The sequence below is a fragment of the Callorhinus ursinus genome, unplaced genomic scaffold, assembly GCF_003265705.2.
Source record: "Callorhinus ursinus isolate GAN/ISIS: 27379988/994484 unplaced genomic scaffold, GSC_fseal_2.0 scaffold40, whole genome shotgun sequence".
Classification (NCBI taxonomy): domain Eukaryota; kingdom Metazoa; phylum Chordata; class Mammalia; order Carnivora; family Otariidae; genus Callorhinus; species Callorhinus ursinus.
The window spans coordinates 3130519-3157476 of NW_027397102.1; the positions used below are offsets into that span (position 1 = coordinate 3130519).

General features: G+C 34.7%; 1 protein-coding gene across 9 annotated transcripts in view; it reads right to left on the bottom strand.

The window, feature by feature from the left end:
- Positions 1-26958, bottom strand: part of ATRX (ATRX chromatin remodeler) — a 297464-nt gene that overhangs the window by 169876 nt on the left and 100630 nt on the right. For 8 of the 9 annotated variants that reach the window (XM_025883129.2, XM_073880898.1, XM_073880897.1 and 5 more), the window contains 3 exons: positions 16388-16460; positions 6483-6616; positions 5836-6012 (listed from right to left, as the gene is read on the bottom strand). In XM_025883129.2, coding sequence (XP_025738914.1) covers positions 5836-6012; positions 6483-6616; positions 16388-16460 — 384 coding nt within the window. The remainder of the gene's footprint in view (positions 1-5835; positions 6013-6482; positions 6617-16387; positions 16461-26958) is intronic. The other variant, XM_073880895.1, reaches the window with a different exon arrangement.

A 26958-nucleotide genomic window follows, 5' to 3' on the forward strand; every position in this document is an offset into this window, starting at 1 on the left:
TTTCTGGCCAGAGGAAGCCAGGCAGGGAAAATACAAGATGAGCCTGAAATATCTCATGGTGCCAGAAAGTAAAGCAGTGCTCAAAACATTATGGGAGTATATTCAAAGGACACGTGATCCAACTTGAATGAGCTTCCAATAGCCAAAGCTGAAACAATCTGAGTGACAAAATGAAGAACTGGATTACAACTCACAGAATAAAATATCTATAAACCCATATTAACATAAACAACGGGATAAATAAATAATGAAAACAACCCTTATGATTACTACTGTATAAATAATGAAAGAAGTAGAAAATCACTGCTAGATAAACATCACAGTAATTGCTTCAGGCAAGATGAATGTTAGAATTAGTGGCTAAAGTATGATGAGAAACAGGATATTTGAATAGTCTCTCTCCACAAGATATTAATTCAATGTGAATAGAAAAATAGATATTTCTGCAGTGGAAAAACCCAGCAGACCCCAATGAACAAAGCAATCAATATTAATATTACCAGTAATAACTGTCATCATATAACCTTGGTGTATGATACACTGAGAAAGATTAAATATCACTTTTGTGGTACTCTTGTCAAAATGCATAATAACCTCAATCCAATCATAAGAAAACATTAGACAAATACATTATAGATGGCCAGTCTAGAAAATAACTGATCAATACTCTTCAAAAGTGTCAAGATCATGAAAGAAAAGGAGAAACTGTCACAGATTAGAATAGATTAAGGAGACATCACAACTAAAAGCAATCTGGCATCCTACATTGGATTCTGGAGCAGAAAAGACATTAGTGGGAAAACTAATAATAAGCAAATAAGATCTATAGTTTACTTCAGAGGTCAGAAAACATTTTATGTGAGAAGTCTGATGGTAAATATTTTCAGTTTTGTAGGCTATATGGTCTCTGTTGCAACTACTTATCTCTACTCAACTCTGCCACTATAAACACATGAAAACAGTGAGTAAGTATAATGTGATTCAGGTATAGCCTTCAGGTATAGTTAGCCAACCCCCAGTTTAACTAATTAGTATTGTATCAATGTTAATTTCCTGGTTTTAGTTATCATACTATAGTAAGTTTAAAGAGTTAAATTAGGGAAGCTGGTTAGAAGGTATACCGGAACTCTGTACTATTTTTACATTTCTTTAAACCTAAAATTTCAAAAAAAAAAAATTGCTGAATGGGAAGAAATCAGAGAGGGAGACAAACCATGAGAGACTCCGGACTCCGGGACACAAACTGAGGGTTACGGAAGGGAGGGAATGGGGGTGGGGTAACCAGATGATGGGTATTAAGGAGGGCACGTGATGTGATGAGCACTGGGTGTTATACATGTCTAATGAATCACTGAACACTACATCAAAAATTAATGATGCACTAAATGTTGGCTAACTGAACATAATAAAAAAAATTGTTAAAGATCATGACCTGAGATCAGAATCTAATGTCTGTTCTATCCAAAAATAAATAAATAAATTTTAAAAAACAGGCTAACATAAGTAAAGAATTGCTATTGGGGGAAATGGGAATAAGGAGTTACTGTTTAAAGAGTATCAGTTTGGGATGACGTAACAGTTGTGAAGACAGTGTTGATTGTTGTACAACAATATGAATATACCTAATGTCACTAAATTGTACAATTAAAAATGGTTAAAATGGTTAAAATTTTATGTTGCATTTTACCACAATAAAAATAAATAATAATAATATAAAAGAACTAATCAACTGGGAATGTGGGGGAGCACAGAGACCCACATGCACATACATACAAATCCTTTAAGTAAAATTCTAGGGGCGCCTGGGTGGTTCAGTCGGTTAAGCATATGCCTTCAGCTCAGTTCATGATCCTAAGGTCCTGGGTTCGAGCCCCGCATTGAGCCCCCTGCTCAGCAGGGAGTCTGCCTCTCCCTCTCCATCTGCCTCTCCCCCAACTCATGCTCTCTCTCACACGCTCTCTCTCTCACAAAAATAAATCAAATCTTTTTAAAAAAAGTAAAAATCTAAACCTATTATTAATTTTTTATCACTTTATTTTGAAAATTTTCAAACCTACCAAAAATTTGAATTACTGAATGAACATCTACATCCCTTCTCCCTTCTACATCCCTACAATTCACTTACTGTTAAGCTTATCACATTTGCTTGCTCACTCTCTATACACGCACACTTTTTTATACTGAACCATTTGAATTTAAGTGCAGATATCATGACACTTTACCCTTAAACATAAGGATACTGTCCTATATAACTAAGTAACATTATCATACTTAGAAAAATAATATCAGGGGCACTTGGGTGGCTCAGTTGATTAGGTATCTGCCTTCAGCTCAGGTCATGATCCTGGAGTCCCAGGATCGAGCCCCACATCGCATCAGGCTCCCTGCTCAGCAGAGTCTGCCTCTCCCTCTGTCCCTCACCCCATTCTAGTGCTCTCTCTCACTCTCTCAAATAAATAAAATCGTTAAAAAAAACACATCAATTTAATATCATCTAATATAAAGGCAATAATTACATTTTTAAAATTATCACCAAAATAACTATTATAACCTTTTACTAATTCAGGTGGAAACTGTAAGTTCACATGTTGCCCCTGATTTACTAAGTCAGCTACTCTCTTGATTTCTCCCCACTGCCTAACTTAAGTTTCCAGACAACATAGGCATATTGGAGTTTGCAAAACTTGGAAAATCATGCAACTTTAAATGTAGTATCAATCACTATGATCATAATCCATATTAGAAACATAAATATGATGGGATTTTGGTTTACTCCCTCTTTCACAAACAAATGAAAAAACACTTGGGTAGGGCGCCTGGGTGGCTCAGTCGTTAAGCATCTGCCTTCGGCTCAGGTCGTGATCCCAGGGTGCTGGGATGGAGTCCCACATCGGGCTCCCTGCTTGGCAGGAAGCCTGCTTCTCCCTCTCCCACTCCCCCTGCTTGTGTTCCTGCTCTCACTATCTCTGTCTCTGTCAAATAAATAAATAAAATCTTAGGGAAAAAAAAACACTTGGGTAATAAATTACCCACAGAAGAGGCCAGTGGAAACAGGTCAGGTCACAAAAAACTTACGTTTTAATAAAATATTTCAAATGTAACTGTGCCTACTAAAGGACTCTATATTCTGAACTGAGCCCTCAGAGGCAAAATCAGTATTTCCCCTTTTGTTGAAGATGCACAGGAATCATGTTAAGTTATGTAACCTGCTTAAATTGCTCAGTTCTTTATAGAATCTGAAAGACAAGCTTGTAGTCATGCTGCAAGGAAATGTGTAAATTAACCATTCACAAAATGATGTATTATTATGAAAATGTCCTTGACATATTAAGTATATGTGCATGGGGGGAAGTCATCCCCTTCCTCTTTAATGAATAACTGCTGCTCAACAGCCCTTTAAATATTCAGGATTCCAAGATTCTTTCCTTAGCCCTTCATCTGCACATTACAGGCTCTACTAGGCCATCTCATTACTTCTGTCATATTATACATATACCATGACAACTCCAAACACCTGATAGTCATCACAGACTTCTCTCTTTCACATCATTTAACAAGAACTAACAATTCAGTCTCTATATGACCAAAGTCAATTCTCCTCTTCAATCGCACTTGGTATGAACTATAGCAGTATCCTCCAAATAGGTGTAAATCTAAGCTCTGAGTATCACAGAATAACAGGCAACTAATCTGGTCATATTATATTCTTGGTTAAAATCTCTCAATGGGAACAATGAGTAGTTGGGCTGCGGCTGTGATTCATGAGTACTAGTAATGAATGTCCTGTGCCACACATGTTCATCAAGATGTCTGCTTATAAAATGTGTCCTTGTCTGTATGTAGAGTATACATTAAAGTTGTTTTAAAAAGTGGTGGTATTCCTCTGTGAATATACTAAAAACAGTTAAATTGTACACTGTAAACAGGCAAACTTGTATGGTTTGTGAATTATATCTCAAAACAGCTACAATTCAAAAAAATCAAAAATAGAAATAATTTTTAAAATTAAAAAATAAAGGGAACTTTCTATAACTCTCCAGCCTATAGAGCCTACTGTACTTCTCAGCCACTTTCAAAAATGTGTTTCTATTCCTAGTGGCAAAAAAGAGTTTATTTGCCCTCCAGGAGTTTGGCAGTAAAGTTTTCAAAATCTGCCCCAAGAAACCAAAGTTTCTCTGAACATTTTGTTAGCCAAAATGTTCAAGAAAATTTCACATTCAATTTTTCCATATACTTGTGATTACTTAAAGAATGCTCTCCCCCAATGTTCAAGTAAAATGAGCACACCAAAGAGGGGTGCAATGTTTACTCTACAGCCTCATGTACCCATGGGTCCACTGCCAAGTACTCCAGTTTGAGAAAAAAAGTTTACAAGTGTCTCCCACAGTTGGTGTCTGTCTTCCCCCAGTTTCATTTCCTGCTGTTACTTTCCCTATTCCCTCCTATAGTCCAGCTATACCATGTTAACTGTATCCTGCCCACCATGTGCCAAACATTTTGCAGAGGCTTCTAAAGCTTTTCCCCATTTATATTATAAATCTTCACATCTATCTGCTCCTCAATTACAACTTGGTCTGCTGAGTGAAACTCATCTTTGTGAAGTCGTCTCTGGGGATAACTGCCATCCCCCAAGAAGATAAAGAAATCTTCCTTTGTGCCACACTATACAATACCTCTGTTATAGAAGACATCCCTCATAGTGCTATAATTTCATATAATATTAATGTCAATAATTCTTACAAAACTACTGACGCCAATCCTGGCTACATATCAGAATCATGTCAGAGGTGCTTTATAAAATATATGGATACCTAGGTCTCACCACCACCAATTATGCTGTAATTGGCTTGGGATGGAGTCCTGTCTTATGTATATTTCAAAATCCCCCAAATAATCCACATGTGTAGCCAGGCTGAAAACCACCATACAAGACAATGATTTTGTTATTCATTTTTGTATTCTCAGTGTTTACCATGATGCTGGAAATAGGTAAGCACTCACTGCAGAAGGATTCAGACTTTTAATGTAATGAAAATTTAATCTGACTACATACAAGCTTTGCATATAATAAATCTACCCAAATTAATTGCATCTTCTATCCTTCCTTAGGAAAGCATTATTTCTTCCTGCAGTTACAAGCAATCGTATATTGTCTACATAGGCTTTAAGTATATCTTATTTGTCATATTTATCTTTTTAATCTAAGTGTGTATGACTACCAAAGGTTAAAAATATTCTTTGTGTCATCTCTCAAGTTTCTGGGTTCTCTTCCCACTCTAAATTCTTTATTTCACTCTCATGTAAGAGAACAATTGTTACCAGTGTGCTGATATTCACTTAATATAGCTGGTCCAGGTACATTTAAATTTCATTACTATAATTAGTTTATAAAACCAATATGTTCCTGGGGCACCTGGGTGGCTCAGTCAGTTAAGTGTCTGACTTTTGATTTCAGCTCAGGTCATGATCGCAGGGTCGAGAGACCAAGCCCCATGTCGGGCTCCACACTGAGCATGGAGTCTCCTTGGGATTTTCTCTCTCCTTCTCCCTTTCCCCTCCTCCTCTTTCTCTCTCCCTCCCTCTCTTTTTTTAAAAGATTTTATTTACTTATTTGAGAGAGAGAAAGAAAGCACAGGAGGGGGAAGGGTGAGAGGGAGAAGCAGACACCCCACTGGGCAGGGAGCCTGATGCAGGACTTGATCCTGGGACTCCAGGATCATGATCTGAGCCGAAGGCAGATGCTTAACTGACTGAGCCACCCAGGTACCCCCTCCCTCTCTTTAAAAAAAAACAAAAAACAGTATATTCCTTACATTCAGAATTAAAATGTCTTACCTTTCCTTCTATTTCTGCCTTTGGCTTCTTTGTGTTCTTTAGGCTTCATCTTTTTTTCTTCTCCAGATTCTCCATCACTCACAGTGAGTTTGTGCCTCAAAAGCCTATGTCTGTATCTTGGCTTCTTAGATTCTTCAGAATCTGAATCTGATTCAGAATTGACTTGATTTTTTGCTTCTAAATGGAGAAAATGAATCAGTAAAGCCTTCAGACTTTTTTCCCTTTAAAATGTTTTATAAAACTATTTTGTTCGTTGAAAATTATCAAGATTTATGAAAAAGATCAGAGCTTGCACTTACTTTGATATCACTGGCAATACCAGGCAACCTCATACATCAGACTTGATCTATTACTATGATTAAATACTGATTAAATATCACCAATATTTTTTAAATCTAAATATCATTTGTAGATTTTTTAAAAGGTAAAAAATATTTTGCTTTAAAAGTCATGTTTATTGGCAATAACTGACAAAATGTGCACAATTATTACCAGATACTCAAAAGGAGTAAAAGTAGTAGCAAAGTTTTAAATATCAATAAACTCCAAATACATATATTATGAAATTTCATGGTCAAATAGTCCTCAAAGACTGAACTGGTCAAACAATCAAGTTATGACATCCTACACTTCTCTTTGGAGCTCACCCTCATCTCCTGGGTTTTCTTCATTGTGTTTTCCAGTTCTTTTTTTCCCTTCTTCTGGTTCATCATCTGAAGATCCATCCTCATCAGAGGAAAGATTGGCTTTAATTTCTTCTAAAAGCATCTTCTTGGCAATTCTTGAGTAAAAAGACAGTAAAAAAAACTATATATTTGGTGGTGAAGTGTAACAAATTTTAAAAAAAACTTCTATCAAAATAGAAATAAATGTGCAAAAAGATTTTATACTGTCAATAAAAGACTACCAAAACCATGTTTTAACCTAAGCTACCAACCAAAACTTTTGAAAATGCTCTTAGCACTGATTTTTTTTCCAATTCTAAATACTTCTGCAATTTATTTAAAAATCTGAGGGACATTTCTACTATTTTGACCAATTGCAATTTCATGCTGCATAATCTTCCAATCCTGTATTTGCTCTGCTGCCATCATCCAACAACTACAGTATGAGATAGGCCCACATAATAAATCAACTTATTCAGACAAATGGCATTCCAAGACAAAACTCCACATGAGAAGATTATTCAAAGCAAAACGTATTCTTAGAAAATCAAGGTTGAGGCACTTTCTTATCAAACAGTGCCTCAAACTGGTGAATAATATTTCTGGCACTTAAATTTCAATTTAATTCATAAATTCTGTAAATGAAATGAAAGCATATACCATATACTAAGTATTGAAGCAATCAGAAATCCCTAATAATATTCAAACTAGGGCAGATAAGAGAAGGGACATGAGTGCTATTAATTATACACATGGTAAAAGAACACAAAATACCATAAATGAGTCTTCACTTTCCAAAAAAGTAGACAGTGCAGTAGCCTCACTCATACCAAAATTTCTCAAGATGTTCCTCACAGACCAATTTGTTAATGGAAAAATCAACTACTAAAAGCATGAGAAGATACTTCTTTAATGTCATCTTATGTTAAAATAAAATATAATCCTAATAACTCTCCATGTTTATGCTAAAGGAAAACATCTGAAAATGTAAAATAAAAGCAATCATGCAGCTTTTGTGTAAGAGGAGGTGTTTTGCACCTGGAGTGTCTTTGTGATATAAATTTATAAATCACAGTAACAAAGGAATACCTTATAGAAAGGTTCAAAACGAAGGCAGCATGATTCTCAGTTTTCCATGAACTAATACTAACTCTTATGGGATAAACATCCACTCTGCAATCAAGATTAACTCTCTAGCTCAGTCAAAAACTTACAGCTGGAATTATGGAACTTCTGTTATTTTTGGATTTGAAACCCTTCTTTAGATTTCTTAACATACACTCACATTTCAGTCAAGATTCACTCAATGGTAGAAGATGTTAATGACTTGGTAATTTTATTTGAAAGGGAGACTGTTCAATACTAGTTTTATACAAAGATATATAGGCAAAGGCACCAAAACAAACTGAAGCAAAATAGGTAATCACTTCATAAATACTTATATTTAAGCCTTTTGGTGCTTCCTTCCCTAAACAAACACATTAGAAATATTTAGACAACACAGAGTTACCAAGTGGTAAAGGAAACCACAGATGAGTTTGCTTTTTTGTGGGTTTTTGATCTGATTTGTGTTTCAATAAAGTGAAGATTAGATCACTCCAATTTAAATCCTACTGGAGTTGAGCTATAAAGTGTTGTTATTACATTTCTAGATCAGTGGTTTGCTCACTTGGATTGTACACAGTAAACTTTTTTAAGTGGAGAATAATATAGGGTTGTCAACTTCTCATTTTGCCAAGAATAAAAATTTAAAGCCAAAACTGTTTATTTTCACCATTTTATAAAATAGACTATTTCAACACACCCTCCACAAATTAGGAAACAGTTTCAGAATGAAGGGTGGTTCTTTAAATTTAATAAAAGCATCTGTCTAGAAAAACTCTCTAACATCATCTTTAATACACACTACATTTGTCATTTCCCATGGACAAGGAGAAACTTTCTTGAACCAATTTGGGTAAAACCACTGTTTTGGAATGTGTGTGTGTGTATTACACACACACATAAATGTAAAGTGTTGAATAATAGATTGCAAATAGAAAAACATAGTTCACTTGCAGTTACAAGATCTTATATAACCATTTGGGTAGTACAATAATAACCAATAAAAATACAAGTACTAATTTAGTTACACTAAAGGTTACTTCAATCACCCGATTTCAGTTTGTATTTACAAGTTCAAAAAAAGTCTAAAATTCTATATTATCTGTAAAGACTTGGTTAATTTTAAGAAACCATAAAATTTTTCTTCTTTCAAACTCTAGACTCCTAAGAATATGTCTACTAAATGGAAGGTCAAAATATGTAAAACTACCTAATTCATACTCAAAGTTCTAGACTGTCATGAAAAAACTAATATGATACACATGAGAAAATAAGATACAATTTTATATCAACTGTGAAATTACATAATAAATCATGGAAAATTAAATGAGATCCATACACTGAAAAATTACATGATTTGTCAATCAACAACCTTCATTAAGAACATAATATATAGAACAATCACAATCACTTTAGAAGTAGGAAAAAAATTACAAAATTCAGAGAATGGTCATTTTTCTCCAAACTGAAAAGTTACATACAGAGTGATGGAGATTCCCTTAGCTTTACCTCCCTAAGATGGTTTAGATTTGCCCTCTAACACTTTTGACCAATGGAAAACCTAATGTATAGCCATGTATATTAAGCCATAAAAAAGAATAAACTTAAATCATTTTGCATGACTGATGGCTCAAGTCCCTATGTCAAAGACACACTGTATCATAAACCTAGCCTACCATGTAACCTACACCTCAAAGTTAGAACTTAATTTGAAGGACCTAAGGGCTGAGGCTGACCTTCAACCTGAGTAGTCAGCAAACATGTTGAGGTGAGATGTGTCCCATCTACAAAGCCTGCTGTGAGATGCTTTAAGGGAAACTCCACTACCTTAACTCTTGAGTCACGGGCCACAGAGACTTCAAGGACATCATCACTCGAGAACCAGCTGAGGCTGGCAAAGCATCATTTTGGAGGCCTCGGCTGGACCCGTGCTGGTATGCATGTGATGGATGTATAGTCATGATCCCTAGTTGATTTCTGTTTGCTCTGAAGTTTCCTTTCTTGAGGCTTTCCAGGACGTTTCTGAGAAAATCATCCAGGCAACAAGGTACTGCCCCCCTGGAATCTCAATGCTCAATATTACATCTTGGGGCAGGTGTAGCATCCAAAGCAGTCACGACTCTATCAGAAGCATTAGAGACACAGGCTGTGCCACTCTGTGGCAGAAAACCTGGGCAGAGCTGGAAGTAATGGAGCCACTCCTCCATTTTCCTGAAAGGGAGGGAAGGGAGAGGGGGAGAAAGCAAAACAATATGGGAGGAAGGGTAAAAACCCACAAAAAAACAATGATCGGAAATGGTGCATGAGAGAATAATAGAATCCCAAAACCCAAACAAGCTAAGGCTTCTAAAGCACATAATACCAAGATAATGTCTTATTACCCCTTACACCTTCATCTACTAAAAGGAAGCAAAAATAAAATAAGGAATCAGCCCAACAATGCAAAGACGAACACCCAAGCAGGAAAAAGAGAGAGGGAGAGGGGGAGAGGGGGAGAGAGAGAGAAAGAGAGAGAGAGAGCCATGAAAGCCTTTAGTTATTCTGATCCTATCTAGAAAGGAAATGCATAATGTTCCTTGTGTAAGCACTCAAACAGGGAAAGAAAGTAAACTACCTCTTGCTGGTACATAAATCAATAATTCAAAACATTAAATTTCTAAAATAGGAGCAATCAAGAAAGAGAGGGATCTGTTGCACCATGGAGGTTTTTAGAGAAACAGCCATTACAAAAGCAACACGAAATTTTACAGCTAGAAAAAGGGACCTTAGAGTCCCAATACTGTCATTTTACAGATGAGGAAACAGGCTTAGCAAGGGAAAATGTTGTGGCCAAAGAAACAAAGCTAGTTAGTGGCAAAGCGAGAAGTAGGACCTAAGATCCTGAATCCCAATATTCTCTTAATTTTACTATGCCAGTGCTATAGTCTCTACTCATTTACTACTACTATGCTTATGAGTACTTGGTGAATCTACTACAGTCACATTCTTAAAGATAACTGTATTTTATTGATTTCCAAATATGCATTTAGAAATGAAAGAATTGAAGCTTCAGTTTTTAAAAAATTTTTAAAAAGTTACATCTTTAGTCCAGTATGCTCCATCTCTAAAATGCACTTGACAGGTCATCTCAGATATATCCCTATAATCTACTGTTTTATCTTTTAAGAGGTTCTGAAAACAGGTTTGAAGAAAATTGTTAAATAAAAAATACAATTTTAGAAGGCCAAAAACTATGGTGCATCCATGCACAAAGATGACAAATTAAAAAACTGCTTACATTTTGTGTACAATACTACAACAGAATTAGTTTAAACAGAGAATTCTTTTTCTTTTAAACAGAGAATCCGGAATAAGATTATAGGTTTAAATGCATACCCTTTAGAGACACAAAACAAGTATCTATGTATATGCTAGGCTAAAATATCATACCATATTCAAAATGTTGATATGTAAAAGAACTCAAATGACTACAGCCAAAGAATGTTAAAAACTTTTTGTGAAAACAAGATGGTGAACCCATATTCTTCTAATAAAGTGTGAGGCATTAACAAATGTTATATACTTCAGGGTTAAGAATAAAAACAAATATTCCAAACTGGTTGATGGACACTAAGGAGGGCATGTGATGTAATGAGCACTGGGTATTTATTATATAAGACTGAAGAATCACAGGCCTGTACCTCTGAAACCAATAATACATTATATGTTAACTAAATGAATTTAAATTAAAAAAAATGTTTTAAAAAAACCTGAAATATTTCATAGAATTACTATGGAATTCCTCATCTTCAAAATCTGGATTAGCATTTTTTTAACTCCTTAGTTCAAAAGTAGTATTCTTGATATGAACCTTCTATAAAAAAATGACTAAGGCATAATGATCTGTACCCAAAAATGGTGGAGTTTATGAGATGATGATGTAACTGAATAATCAAAAAGCTAAACAATGGTTTGAAACACTTGTTAGTCATATGTCCTACAATGTTTGCTATTAATGAAAACCAGCACTGGTTTCTTTTTAGTGAGGGTATCAGGAAAATTAGTATCAAGTAACTTTTTTAAAAAAATCTTAGAAGTAGAAATAAAGCTGTATGAAATACCCACAGTTTATTAACAATTTATATGTAAGCTATAATGTTTGAATAAACTCAAATTACAAAATGTGCATTCCCTGATTTTATACAAAATCCAAAGCAGTTTTAGAGGAAATTTTAACAAGAAAAACTTCATTAACATTGATATAAACTTAGAAAATTTGATCACATTAAAGAACTAGTTTAATATTTTCTTATACTTGAAAGGTAAAAACAGGATTGACTCATTTTTATTTATAAACTTCAAAGCTAAAGACAAAGGAGACATATATTAAGTCAGAAAAATGAATCATTTTTTGCTAACACTAGAAAATACAAACTCCCTTTGCAGGGGTGGGGGGGCTATTTTCCATTCTCTAAAAGTCCCAATATCACCAAAGAACAGAGAACAGGAAAGGAAGGCTAGATATAATGTTTAAACCTTAAGCAGAGAGATCACCACTACTGATCATATTTATTTCCTTGCTGAAAATTCTAGCGTAAGAAAGAGATCTTATGGCAACTGCAACCAGTTTCATTATGGATCCTATATACAGACTAGACACCTATATATACTTAAATGACTTACAATACTTACCTGCACTATAAAAACAAAGTAAATTGAAAAAGAGTTACCTTAAAATTGCCAGGAATTTAAAACCCTTACTCAAACATAAAAACAAGTAAAATGCTTCAGGTTTTTCAAAACAATAAAGGAGAACCAAAGCAATTTTGGTAACCAAACAGGACCACCATGGAAAAAAAAAACATTTCACAGAGAAAAAATTATTCCAGATTTAGCAAATTCGTATAAAGAATAAAGACACGTGTAGAAGATGAACATTCTGAAAAGTGTTTAAAATGGAAACCAAATGGAGTCTTGTTGAAGGGACTTGAGATATACTCAACCCATTAAACATTGCTGAAATCAGGTAAACAATCATTAAATATCTTCATTAGCATGAACAACATCCAGGAACAATTAATTACTTCTGAAAATATGCTGAATTAATAGTACAGAATCTTCATCAACAGAATACCCCCACCAAGCTAGTAGGGAAAAAACAATCATTTGTATGTTTTCCAGTTGAAAAGTAAAGTATTACCAAATAAAAAAATAATTGGAAATTTTTAAGGCTACAGTGTAGTCCCACTATAATTAAGTAGAACTTCTATTAACAATGGGCAATTCCTTCAAGCAATCTCCACATCAAATTTTGCTTCTATGTAATAAGTACTTAGCCCCACTGAGAAAGAAATTATGAGAAAACTATGGAGTATTGTTAGACCCAATTAAGCGTTCTTCAAATATAAGGTAAATATTTGTATGTGTGTTCCAGGGGAGGGTATCCATATTAAAAAAATCTCAGCTTTTAGTCAAAATTGGAATAAAAAAGAATACTTAGAAAAAAATCTACAAATAACATACTGAAAAGAATTCTTTTTCGGAGAGAATGGACTCCTCACTGATTTAGTATGCAACCTCTAAAGACAAGCCTGGTTTAACGATCCTCAACACTAACACTGTTAAACTTGAACAAACTAACATCTTACCACTCAAGCTAATTCACAGTGTAGGTATTCAAATATAGGATATTAGAAAATGTCTGGTCAAAATATCCCTTTTACCAATTCATACTGTATTTTCAATGCCAGATAACTGTAGAAATGCAACCATAATAAAAAAATTACATAAATGAATATTTTTTCAATGAAAGAACCAATTTAAAACACAATAGGTATCTGAAAGGCAACATTAACATAATGGCAAATTCAAACAGCTGACTTTAAAATTACATGTCTAATTTAAATAACCTGACAAACTATTTCATATTATTATCCCTTTCAAAAAGTACATAAAGTCTAAGCTAGAAAATTCTAAGTAAATTCCCAATTATACAAAATTCAAACTATAAAGTTAGTCTACTATTTACATTTTTTCTAAAAAGTTCAACCAAAAAAAAGTTAAACTGTCAACCTATGTTTTTTCATTGTTTATTAAATAAATGCAATTAAACAGAAATTAATTTACAAGTTAGACCACTCTATCTCACAATAGCATACATTTACTTTCAAATATGAATGATGCTGTATAACAGTATGCTAAATACCAAATTTATATATTCACACATACTAAAGTATTTAGGACATGGCTAAGTTTTTTAAATGACCTCAAAAACTGTTATAGCTTTAAAAACAGAAAAGACAGAAACAGTAGCGAAATCCACTGCAAAACTTTCCCATAAATATATGTAAATATATATGTTTAGGGAATTATAAAGTATTTACTTCCTCAATATCAGAAATATCAAAACTTCTTTGGCTACAAACTACCCTCCATACCTTGATTTTAACAAATTCTTTCAACTTTCATGAAAAGATGCATTATAATTAAAATTAAATGCTTGAACAAGAAAAAAGTTTTATAGAAATTTATTGCATCCAAATACTTAAGCATTGGCATTAATACACTATTTACCTCTCCATAAACGTCAATACTGAAAATGTATTAACACTGCTAAAAAGTTAAAGCATATGAAATGTATACACAATTTATACACAATTACACAATTGTGTACAAATTTACACACAATTACAATATGCTATGTACTAAAATACAACCTACTCAAAAATGTGAAATTGGTAAATATAACTCCAAGACTTAATCATGATCCACAAATAAATTTTTAAAAGTTGCTTAGTGCAAATTCAAATATTCTCAAATACATTATCTATGCTAAAATAGTTCCAGAAGGTATTTGTATGCCCATCGTGGGTATTAGATACCTCTTTGGTATGGTGAAAATGAAACAAGTTATTAATGATATATTTTATAAAGGCACATTGAAATAAGTATAAAGAAAAACATGTTCAAGATAAAATTCTTCTCAAAAGTACTGAACAGGGTTGTATTTTGTAATCACATATACAAGATGGAATTAAATAGACTTTCCAATAAAATACTTGCCAGTTACAGAGAGATATAATCAAGCAACTTAAAAGATGAAAATGATATTCATATTTTGACAAGTTCTAACTCAAATATAAAATTATCATACCTCAATGACATTCTCATTTAGTGGCTAAATATGAGATTAAGGTTCATCACGTATATAATTAAATTAGAATATAGCATGTATTAAACATTATTAGCCTTTTAATAACATTTGAGTCCTCATGGTTTACAGGAAAACAAATTAGTAGTCTAAATAAATAAAGAGGAATTAAAGCATTTTAAAAGAGATTTTTTAAATGCTTTCATAATCTTGCTATGATCATGTACTATAAAAATGGCTGATGAATAAAATGTATGCCTTTACCAATCCATTATGGACCCCACCCCATCTCATAAAATAATGGATACATATATTTCTTAATAAAAAAACATAAGTAGGTAAGCAGCATCTAAATCATTGTGCCCATGATTAATCCCTATTTAAAAGTACAAAATAAAATTGTTCATTTACCTTAATAAAAACATTCTCCTATTAGAAGAATGCTGATATTAGAAACAGAAAAGCCTATCAGCATCAACAAGATATAGAAAACAGAGCTAGAATAACAGCCGGCCCACAGCATTTACTAACTCAAAGTTAATTTCCTACAAAATTATGACACAAAAATTACATGCATATTTTCATGTTTTCTTAGTATTATAACTTACTAGTAGGAATAAATGGATGGTTAATATAGTGTTCTTTAGTAAAACCATCAAGTCTATCATTGATAATTGGTGTTGGAATTAATCAGGGAAAATTTCATCCAACCCTTTCATTTTAGGAATCAGAAAATGTTGGCAGAATAGTTAAGTCACTTGCGCACAATCACACAGACAGTTAAAGAAGTTTTACAACTAGAAATCAGATATTCTTATCCCCATTATTCTAAAATTCCACCTACTACACCACACGATCTTGTTGAAGATTATGAGTGTGGGATATACTGTATTTCAGGAAGTGTTTAAAAGATAGGTAAAAAAAAAATTAGGGTTATATTCTTCAATACATTTTCATTATTCTTCATTGTTAGGACATGGGTGTGTCTTTGTATTTTTTTTCTTCTCCCGCCATCCCTTAGGTTAAGTGAATCTGTAAAGGCTACACTGTTTACTTCTTAACCTTCTGTTTAAGTCTTATTAAAGTTAATACTATCATACTATCTATTTTATTTGAAAAATGGTTAAAATCCAAATCAGTCTGGACACCTTGTAAACTGATACTTATTTTGAAAAGAATTTCTTAATCTTAAATATCAGAGCAATCTCCTTTTCTTCACTTTGAATGGGTCTTAATAAATAGGACCACCATATTAGATGGCAATTAAAAACAATAATCAGATATTGAGGAGAGAGATGTCTGTTGTCACCAATTTATTGAGATATGATTTACCTTCATCAATAAAATAATCTGAAATTAAAATATTCTCAAAAAATTATCACAGTTTACATGGGAACGTAAAATTGACAGTGCTGTATTTATAACACACCCTATGCTAGGTGTGTTAATATTTATATTTACTTTCTCTTAAGGTTTCTGAGTTTTAGCCCATTTTCTGGCCTTTCTTTCAAACTTGCAGGAAGACTGTGAGCGAGTCTTTCTAAGGCAGGCACTCCTGGTTTTTACAACCGGCTTGCGGTTCCGTTGCTGCTGTTTGTGCCCACGCCTAGGGTGTGTTATAATCTTTTTTAAGTCCTTACAGATGGAATCATACCTATTCTCAGGATCATTGTCGTCATCATCATCATCCACTGTGACAGGCACTGATTTAGATAAGGCTTCATCTCCTTGAGGGGAAAAAAGTGTACTTAAAATTAGCTTTAAATTATCTATATAAGTAAAATCATGTAAAATAAAACTGAAAGCCAAAAACATCAAAACAACTAGTGGGTTCTAAACTGTACTCTGGATCCAAAACATGAGTAAAAAAAATTTATAAGGAAAGCACAATGGGGAATTTATGAAGTGCCAGCAGTAAAACAATAGTTGGATTTTATATATTTCGAAGTTTCTTCCCAGAATACAACAGTTTAAAGCTAATCCTTCTTAGTAACAAGTCTTTATCAATTTGGCATCAGAGTACCATAACTTCCTTGCTGAAATAAGCTTTGCAGTGATCCATTTTAAGTTTAAAGTTAAGAGATGTCTAATTTATTCTGTTAAACTGAAGAATAGCAAAATTGCTATTAATATTTTGGTAGTAGCAAGTAAAATATACTTAAATCTGTATTGTAGTCATGATCAGAATTACCAAGAGATATATTCAAGTATAGTAAAACTGATTTCCTTATAAAAAGCTACACTGCTATCCTTTGATTAAAAATCTAAAGAGGTTAGGATTTGTGCACTTCACTATGTAAATTTTACCTCAAAAACAAACATATATTTGCCTCTAATTAATACTATATAGGCTAAAGTAATTAGGGAGTAGTATGCTGATGTTTACCACTTATTCTGAAATGGAAAAGATTTCAAGGGCATTACACTGAGTGAAAAAAGCCAATCTCAAGGTTACACACTTCATGATTCCACCCCAAAATAACAAAATTAGAGATGAAAATGAAATTAACACTTGCCAGGGGTTAAGAATGGGAATAAGCAAGGGGATGTGTAAAGGGGTAGCACAAGGGACCCTTGTGGTAATGGAATAGTTCAGTATCTTGGTTGTAGTAGTGGTTATACAAAGCTACACATGTGATGATAACTGCATAGAACTATACTTACATATACATACACTCACAAATCAGTGCATGAAAAACTAGTGAAACTGCAATAAATCTTCAGTTTCCTGGTTTTGATACTGTATTATAGTTACACAAGATGTCGCCACTGGGGGAAACTGAATTAAGGGTATTGTTCAAGACCTCCCTGTATGTTTTTTGTTTTTTATTTTTTTTGCAATGTCCTGTGAATTTATAATTAATTCAAAATGAACAGTTAAAAAGGAAAAAAAATTAGGTACATTGATGGATAAATAGAAGGATATATAAACAGATATGTGATAAAGCAAACACAGTACAATGTTAATGACAGAAACTTTCCTGTATATTTAAAACTGCTTTGAGGGCACCTGGGTAGCTCAGTCAGTTAAGTGTCTGACTCTTGATTTCGGCTCAGGTCATGATCTCAGGGTCATGAGATCAGGCTCTGTGCTGAGCATGGAACCTCCTTGAGATTCTCTCTTCCTCTCCCTCCCCCTCCCCCAGCTCAAGCACTCTCTCTCTAAATAAATAAATCTTAAAAAAATAAAATAAAATTGCTTTATAATAAAATATAGGGAGAAAATGAAGGAAAAAATTCATAAAGAACATAGACACCTATAGGTTCAGGACAGAAATATGCTAAATACAGAAAGGCAAAAATAAATCTTAGAATACCCTACCAAACTCACAATAAATACCTCAAGCAGACCAATCTTCAAATGAAATATTACTAGTAATATTACTGTCATTCCTCTACTACACTTTTCAAAATCTGACACAACCTTCAAAGTTGAGTTCAAATGTTACCTGTTCTTCGAAGTCTTCCTCTAATATTTAGATTAAATGGCCCACTTGCTATTTATTACACAGCCCCATTTTAGTTTTATATGTTTCTTCTGGTATTTTTTTAAATAATGACTTATCTATGTCTATCTTGTTCACGGGACTGCAATCTCCTAGGACCATGTTCTTCATTTTAGTTGCTCATGCCATTCCCAAGTCCAAATTTTTCTAGTAAACTACCGTACCTCATAATAGGATACCCAACTATGGCTGAATAAACTGGAATTATCTAAATATCTGGGAGCAGGGGAGCCTTTTAAAAGTTCAAAGTTGGACACATTAAGAAAATATACTATGTTTATATATGCATACAAATTATTAAGGAATGCCACTTATCGGGACGCCTGGGTGGCTCAGTCAGTTAAGCGTCTGCCTTCGGCTCAGGTCATGATTGCAGGGTCCTGGGATCGAGTCCCGCGTCAGGCTCCCTTGCTCAGCTAGGAGCCTGTTTCTCCCTCTGCCTGCCACCCCCACTGCTTGTGCACTCTCTCTCTGACAAATAAATAAAATCCTCAAAAAAAGGAATGCCACTTATCATTGGCTCACACCCAAACTTATCTTGAAACAGTACTTTTTATAGTGCTTATTTTCAACACCCTTCATAATCTTTTCTGCTTAAGCATTTTTACAAAGGCCAATTTTTAGATGTGTTAATTCCCAAGCAAAATTATCTTTTTTTCATCTAAAGTAACCAGTTCCAAGAAATATCCAGGATAAAGAAAATCCAAACAACATGGCTTATTCCACCAAAATGTTGAGACTGGCATCTGCAGAAAAGCTCAATTCTCAAGGCTTCTGTGGATACATACATGAAAAAAGGATCACCTCCTAACCAGCACGATGATCCTTCAGAACAAAGTTATATGGAACACAATGATCAAAATGGAACACAGTGATCTAGACCAGTGCTCAGGTAAGGAATTATTGGGAAATGCACCCTACAATATTTGCCATATGTTGCCATCTCTTCTTAAGATCTAATGAATACATATTACACTATGCACTAATAATTCCAAACATGAGAGGTATATCATACAAACCTCTCATACAAACCTCTCATATGTGTCAAATCAAGTTAGATTTTGGGAAATGAAAATCAGCAATTGAAATCAAACATGTTGTTTTCACTAGGGAAGCTGTTTAATCATGGAAACCAGTTTTCCAAAGTTTAATTCAATAGCCTACAATTTGCCAATGAGAATACTCCATGTAACTACTCATGATTTATTATTCTTATACTCTAATCCTTAATAAGAGTTTTCCCAACTAACCTGATAACAAAACACTGAATACAAACAATCTCTTACACTACCATACAGTTGAGCCTTGAACAACACAGCTTTGAACTGCACAGGTCCACTTATACATGGATTTTTTTTTTTTACAGTACACCAGTATAATTATTTTCTCTTCCTTATGATTTTCTTATTTCCTTTTCTCTAGTTTATACTTTACTGTAAGAATACAGTATATAGTATATAAAATATACAAAATATGTGTTAATCAACTATTTATGTCATTCGTAAGGCTTCCAGTCAACAGTAGGCTATTAAGAATTAAGTATTTGAGGGGCGCCTGGGTGGCTCAGGCGTTAAGCGTCTGTCTCTGGCTCAGGTCACGATCCCAGGGTCCTGGGATGGAGTCCCGCATCAGGCTCCCTGCTCAGCGGGAAGCCTGCTTCTCCCTCTCCCACTCCCCCCCCCCGTTTGTGTTCCCTCTCTCGCTGTCTCTGTCAAATAAATAAATAAAATCTTAAAAAAAAAGAATTAAATATTTGAGACGTCAAAAGCTAAACCTGGGTTTTTGACTGAACAGGGGGTGAGCATCCCTACCCCCTGCATTCTTCAAAGGTCAACCGAAATTCTGAAATCAAGGCTCTCAAAACTAAGTTTTACAAGCTGTTCCCAAAGTTCATTTGGCTGCAAAACCTAATCGAAACTGTTCATTCCTTTAAGTACGAATGTTCACATGTTTTGTGCAGAAATACTAATTTGTTTAATTATGGGAGTGTTGCCCCACATGTGATTGGGGCTATTACATAATATATGCTAACTAATCGATATTATCTTTCTAAAAGTCAAAAAAGTTGGAAATTCTGAAACACTGAGGCCAACAATTTTGGGGACAGTCGTTAAAAGCCATATAGGCATCTGATACAGCAACGCATTAAACTGAATATGCCATGAAAATCACACTTGGTTTTCAAAACAACTCATCAGATAAGCACTCCATACAAGGAATGTGAAGTTTTATTAAAAAGCAATACTCAGGGATATTGCAATAAGCAATATCAGGGATGCCTGGGTGACTCAGTTGGTTAAGTGTCTGCCTTCAGCTCAGGTCATGATCCCAGGATCCTGGGATGGAGCCCTGTGTCCGGCTCCTTCTCTTTTTCCCTCTGCCCCCCCCCCCACTGATTCTCTCTCTCTCAAATGAAATCTTTTAAAGAAATAAAAAAATAAAAATAAAATTTTTTAAAAAACAATTCAAGTTAATTGCACAAAACCTAATTGAGATAAATGGAAACTCCTAACCTAAGGACTGAAAGGAAAAATTTAAACATTCTACCTGTGCTGGGAACACATTTATACCTAAAATCTCCTTTATAAAAATTTAAAAATAAAGTTCAGGTGGATTTCTGGTGAAGATGGCAGAGCAGGAGGATCCCAGGCTCACCTCATCCTATGGTTACATCTACGTAACAGCCACATCAGCGCAAATAAAAAAGAAAATGACCTGAAGACGGGCAAAACAGACTTTCCACAGCTAAATGTACAGACGAGGCCACAATAAAGACGGTAGAAAGGGCGAAAATGCAGTGTGAGCCAAAGTGACCTGTGGATCTGTCAGAAGCAAGGAAGGATGTCACAGGCGCATACAGGGAAAAAGAGCAGACCCCAAGCTATGCACCCCAGGCATGGCAGACCCACACACCAGGAAGACAAATCTCAATAACATTTGGCTTTGAATACCAGAGGGACCTAACTTCCCAAGAACTTACAACTCGTGGGGATTCACACATTACATTTTAAAAATCAGCAGGCTCAACTCTGGAAGAACCAGGGGGCAATAGGAAATTGAGTCCCCATCCTTAAGAGACAATACAACAAACAACCCCACTGAGATACAGCATACAAACAGCAGTTTGAAAAGGGTCTGGGGTATATGAGAAGGTGGTTTCTTTATTAACCTCAGAGCATGTGCTGGAAGGGCAGAGATCACTGGGAGACTTCTGCAAGACCAAAAAGCTGGCAGGTGTCATTTCCCTCCCCATTCCTGCAGGAACCAGCACAGCACCAACACTCTCCACATACCTTGCTAAAAGCATGTCCTACCCCACTATGTCTTCTGTAGACTTGCCCCCTCCACACCAGCCTGGACTCTGGAAAGTTTTCTCAGGTGGCTGCAAGATACCTTCCACAAGTGGCACTGACCCTGCTGGTACCACACATACCCTGCCCCCATGTTCTTCTACAGACAGCTACTACCAACATACCCTTGGCAGGAGACCATCCAAAGAAGTGACACAAATCTGGCAGTGTGCTTACAGCCCCAAGAGTGGCCAGCACCACTCCAAAATGACTCTGCCCTGGAGCAGAGGGAACAATAAGCATACACATGAGTCCACATGTGGGCCCAGCAGCAGGTTGAGGGCAGACATCTGGTCTAATGGCAGGCTCAGGCTACCAACAAAAACTTCTCAGGAGACAACATGGGGAGAATACCCTGCAGTGTGAGGCTCAGCCATAAAATTAGGATACAACAACATACACAGGAGACATTCTGAAGTGTCAGGTTCTGGTGAACAAGGGACACGGCACTGTAGGGCACTATAGGACCTGTTCTTCATAAGACCACTACTTACAAGAGCACATGGCTAACATGTAGAAGAAGACACAGAGAATTGGACAAAATGAGGAGAAAAAGGAATATGTCCCAAATGAAAGAACATGACAAAATCACAGCAAGAGAGCTAAACAAAACAGAGATAAGTAATATGCCTAAGGGAGAATTTAAAGTAATGGTCATAAAGATACTCACTGGAATCGAGAAAAGAGTAGAAAACCTCACTGAGATACTCAACAAAGAGGTAGAAAACATAAACAAGAACCAATCAGAGATGAAGGGCTCAATAACTAAAACTGAATATACACTAGAGGGAATAAATAGAAGACAGGAAGTAGAAGAATGGACCAGTGACCTACAAGACAGAGTAATGGAAAGTAATCAAGGTGAACAGAAGAGAGAAAGAAAATAATAAAAAATGAAAACAGACTTAGGGAACTCAGTAACACAATCAAGCATGGTAATAGGCACATTATAAGGACCCCAGAAAGACATGAAAAAGAAAAAGGGGCAGAAAATTTACTTGAAGAAATAACAGCTCAAAACTTCCCAAATCTGGGGAGGGAAATATACATCCAGATTCAGGAGGCACAAAGAGCCCCCGATAAAATCAACCCAATAAGGTCCACACCAAGACACATAGTAATTAAAATAGGAAAATGCAGTGATAAAGAGGGAATTTTAAAAGGAACAGGAGAAAGGAAAACAGATACATGCAAGGGAAACTCCATAAAGATAGGAGCAGATTTTTCAGAAGAAACTTTGTAGGCCAGAAGAGACTGGCATGATATATTCTAAGTGCTGAAGGAAAATAAAACTGCAACCAAGAATACTCTCTCCACCAAGACAATCATTCAGAATAGAAAGAAAGAGTTTCCAAGACAAATAAAGTTAAAGGAATTCATCACAACTAAACGAGCCATACAAGAAATATTAAAGGGGGGGGGTGCCTGGGTGGCTCAGTCAGTTAAGCGGCTGCCTTCGGCTCAGGTCATGATCCCAGGGTCCTGGGATCGAGCCCCGCATCAGGCTCCCTGCTCGGCAGAGAGCCTGCTTCTCCTGCTCCCTCTGTCTGCCGCTCTGCCTACTTGTGCTCTCTCTCTCTGTTAAATAAATAAATAAAAATCTTAAAAAAAAAATATTAAAGGGGATTCTCTGAGTGGAAAGGTAAGACCATAATTAGGAGTAAAGAAAAGTAGGTAGCACTAAAGCAATAAAATTAAGTATATCAATAAAAATCAGTTAAGGGATTCACAAAATAAAAGGAAGTAGGACACCATATATCTAAAACATGGGGGAGAGGAGTAAAAATGTAGTACATCCAAACTTAAGCAACCATTAACTTAATATAGACTGCTACATGCAGAAGATGTTTTATATAAAACTAATGACAACCACAAATCAAAAACAACTGATAATGCAAAAAAATAAAGAGAAAGGAATGCAAGCATATCACTAATAAAGCCAGCAATGAGAGAAGAGAGCAAAAGAAGAAAGGAACAGAGAAAAACTACAAAAACAAACATAAAACAAGTAGCAAAATGGCAATACATGCCTACCAATAATTACTCTGAATGTAAATGGACTAAATGCTCCAATCAAAAAACATGGAATGACTGAATAGATAAGAAAGCAAAACCAATCTATATGAACAACACAAACTCACTCCTGACATAAAGACATAAAGTGAAGGGATGGAAAAACATTTATCATGCAAATAGATGTAAAAAGAAAGACAGGTAGCAATTCATGTAACAGAAAAAAACAGACTTTAAAAAGACTGAAACAAGAGACAAAGAAGGATACCATATAACCATAAACAGTACAACCCAAAAAGAAGGTATAACAACCATAAATGTTTACGAACCCAACACTGGAGCACCCAAAAACATAAAACAGCTAATAACAAACAAAGAAAGTAATCAACAGTAACATGATAATAGCAGAGGACTTTTAACTCCCCACTTATATCATTCAAACAGAAATCAACATGAAAACAGCAGCTTTGAAGGACATATTGGAACAGATGGATCTAACAGATATATTCAGAACATTCCATCCTAAAAGAGAACATAATTCTTTGCATGTGCACACGGAACATTCTCCAGACTAGATCACATGTGAGGCCACAAAACAAACTTTAACGAATTCAAAAAGATCAAAGTCATACCATGCATCTTTTCCAACCACAATGCTATGAAACTAGTAATCAACCACAAGAAAAAATCTGGAAGAACACAAATACGTGGAGGTTAAATATACACTACTAAACAATGAATGTGTCAATCAAGATATCAAAGAAGTAATCAAAAAATGCAAGGCGACAAATGAAAATGAAACACAATGCTCCAAAATCTTTGGCATGCAGCAAAAGCTATTCTAAGAGGGAAGTTTGTAACACTAGAGGCCTACCTTAAGAAGAAAAAACCCACAAACAACATAACCTTACACCTAAAGAAGCTACAAAAAGAAGAACAAATGAAACCCAAAACCTGTGGGAGAAAAAAATAATAAAGTTCAAAGCATAAATAAACAAATTACAAACTAAAAAAAAAAAAAAAAAAAACAATGGATCAATGAAACCAGAAGCTGGTTCTTTGAAAAGATCAGCAAAACTGATAAACCTTCATCCAGACACATCAAAAAAATGAGAGAGGACTTAAACAAAATCAAAAATGAAAGAGGAGAAATAACAATGGACACCATAGAAATAAAAAGGGTTGTAAGAGAATATTATGAAAAATTATATGCTAACAAACTGAACAAAATAGAAGAAATGGATAAATTTCTAGAAACATTTAACCTAAAACTCCATCGCAAAGAAATTTAACATTTGAACAGGTTGACTGCCAACAGTGAAATTGAATCAGTAATCAAAAAACTCCTATCAAACAAAAGTCCTGAACCACATGCCTTCACAGATGAATTCTACTAAATATTTTTTAAGAAGTTAATACCCAATTCTTCTCAAAGTATTCAAAAAAATGGAAGACAAATGAAAGCTTCCAAATTCATTCTACAAGGCATTACCCTGATACAAAAACCAGATAAAGACATCCCTAAAAAAGAGAACTACAAGCCAGTATCTCTGAAGAACATAGATGCAAAAATCTTCCACAAAATACTAGCAAACAGAATCCAACAATACATTTAAAAAAAATCTTTCACATGATCAGGTAGGATTTATTCCTGGGCTGCAAGGGTGGTTCAATATTTGCAAATCAACCAATGTGATACCTCATAACAATAAGAGAAAGGATGACAAACATATGATCATTTCAATAGATGTAAAAAAAGCACGTGACAAAGTATAAAATCCATTCATGATCAAAACTCTCAAAGTAGGTTTAGAAGGAACATACCACAACACGATAATGGCTATTTACGAAAAACACACAGCTAACATCATACTCCGTGTTCACCATGGAGTTCACTGACAGCTTTTCCCCTAACATCAGAAATAAGACAAGGATGTCCACTCAAACCGCTTTTATTCAACATAGTACTGGATGTCCTAACCACAGCCATCAGAAAACAAAAACAAATAAAAGGCATCCAAATTGGTAAGGAAGAATTAAAACTTTCATTACTTGTGGATGGCATGATACCATATATAGAAAACCCTAAAGACTCTACCAAAAAACTACTAGAACTGATAGATGAATTCAGTAAGGTCACATGATACAAAATCAATGTACAGAAAACCACTGCATCTCTATACACTAATAATGATGTACAAATGTCACTAATAATGAATTACAAATTAAGAAAACTGTCCCACTGACAATTGTACCAAAAATAATAAAATACCTAGGAATAAAGTTAACCAAGAACATGAAAGAACTGTACTTTGAAAACAAAACACTGATGAAAGAAACTGAAGATGACACAAATGGAAAGATATTCCATGCTCATGGACTGGGAGAACAAATACTGTTAAAATATCCCTACTACCCAGAGCAATCTACAGATTTAATGAAATCCCTATCAAAATACCAACAGCATTTTTCACAGACCTGGAACAAATAATCTTAACGTTTGTATGGAACCACAAAACACTCTGAAAGCCAAAGCAATCTCAAAAAAGAGCAAAACTTGAAGTATCACAATCCCAGATTTCAAGATATACTACAAAACTATACTAATGAAAACAGTATGGTACTGGCACAATGAACAGACACATAGATCAAAAGAACAGGATAGAAAGCCCAGAATTAAATTCAACATTATATGGTCAATCAATTTTCAACAAAATTAATTTTTCAACAGAGGCAAGAATATGCAATAGGAAAAAGACAGTCTCTTCAACAAATGGTGTTGAGAAAACTGGACAGCAATATGCAAAAGAATGAAACTGGACCACTTTCTTATACCATACGCAAAAATAAACTCAAAATGGATTAAAGACCTAAATGTGAAACCTGAAACCATAAAAATCCTAAGAGAGGGCATAGGCAGTAATTTCTATGACATCTACCATAGCAACATTTTTATAGATATGTCTTCTGAGGCAAGGGAAACAAAAGCAAAAATAAACTATTGGTACTACATCAAAATAAAATGCTTCTGCACAGCAAAGGAAACAATCAACAAAACTAAAAGACAACCTATAGAATGGGAAAAGATTCTTGCAAACAATATATCCAATAAAGGGTTAGTATCCAAAATATATAAAGAACTTATACAACTCAACACCAAAAAACCCCACAAATAATCCAATTAAAAATGGGCAAAAGACATAAACAGGCATTTTCCCAAAGAAGACATAAAGCTGGCCAACAGACACATGAAAAGATGCTCAACATCACTCATCATCAGGGAAATGCAAATCAAAACCACAATGAGATACCACCTCACACCTGTCAGAATGGCTAAAATCAAAAACAAAAAACAG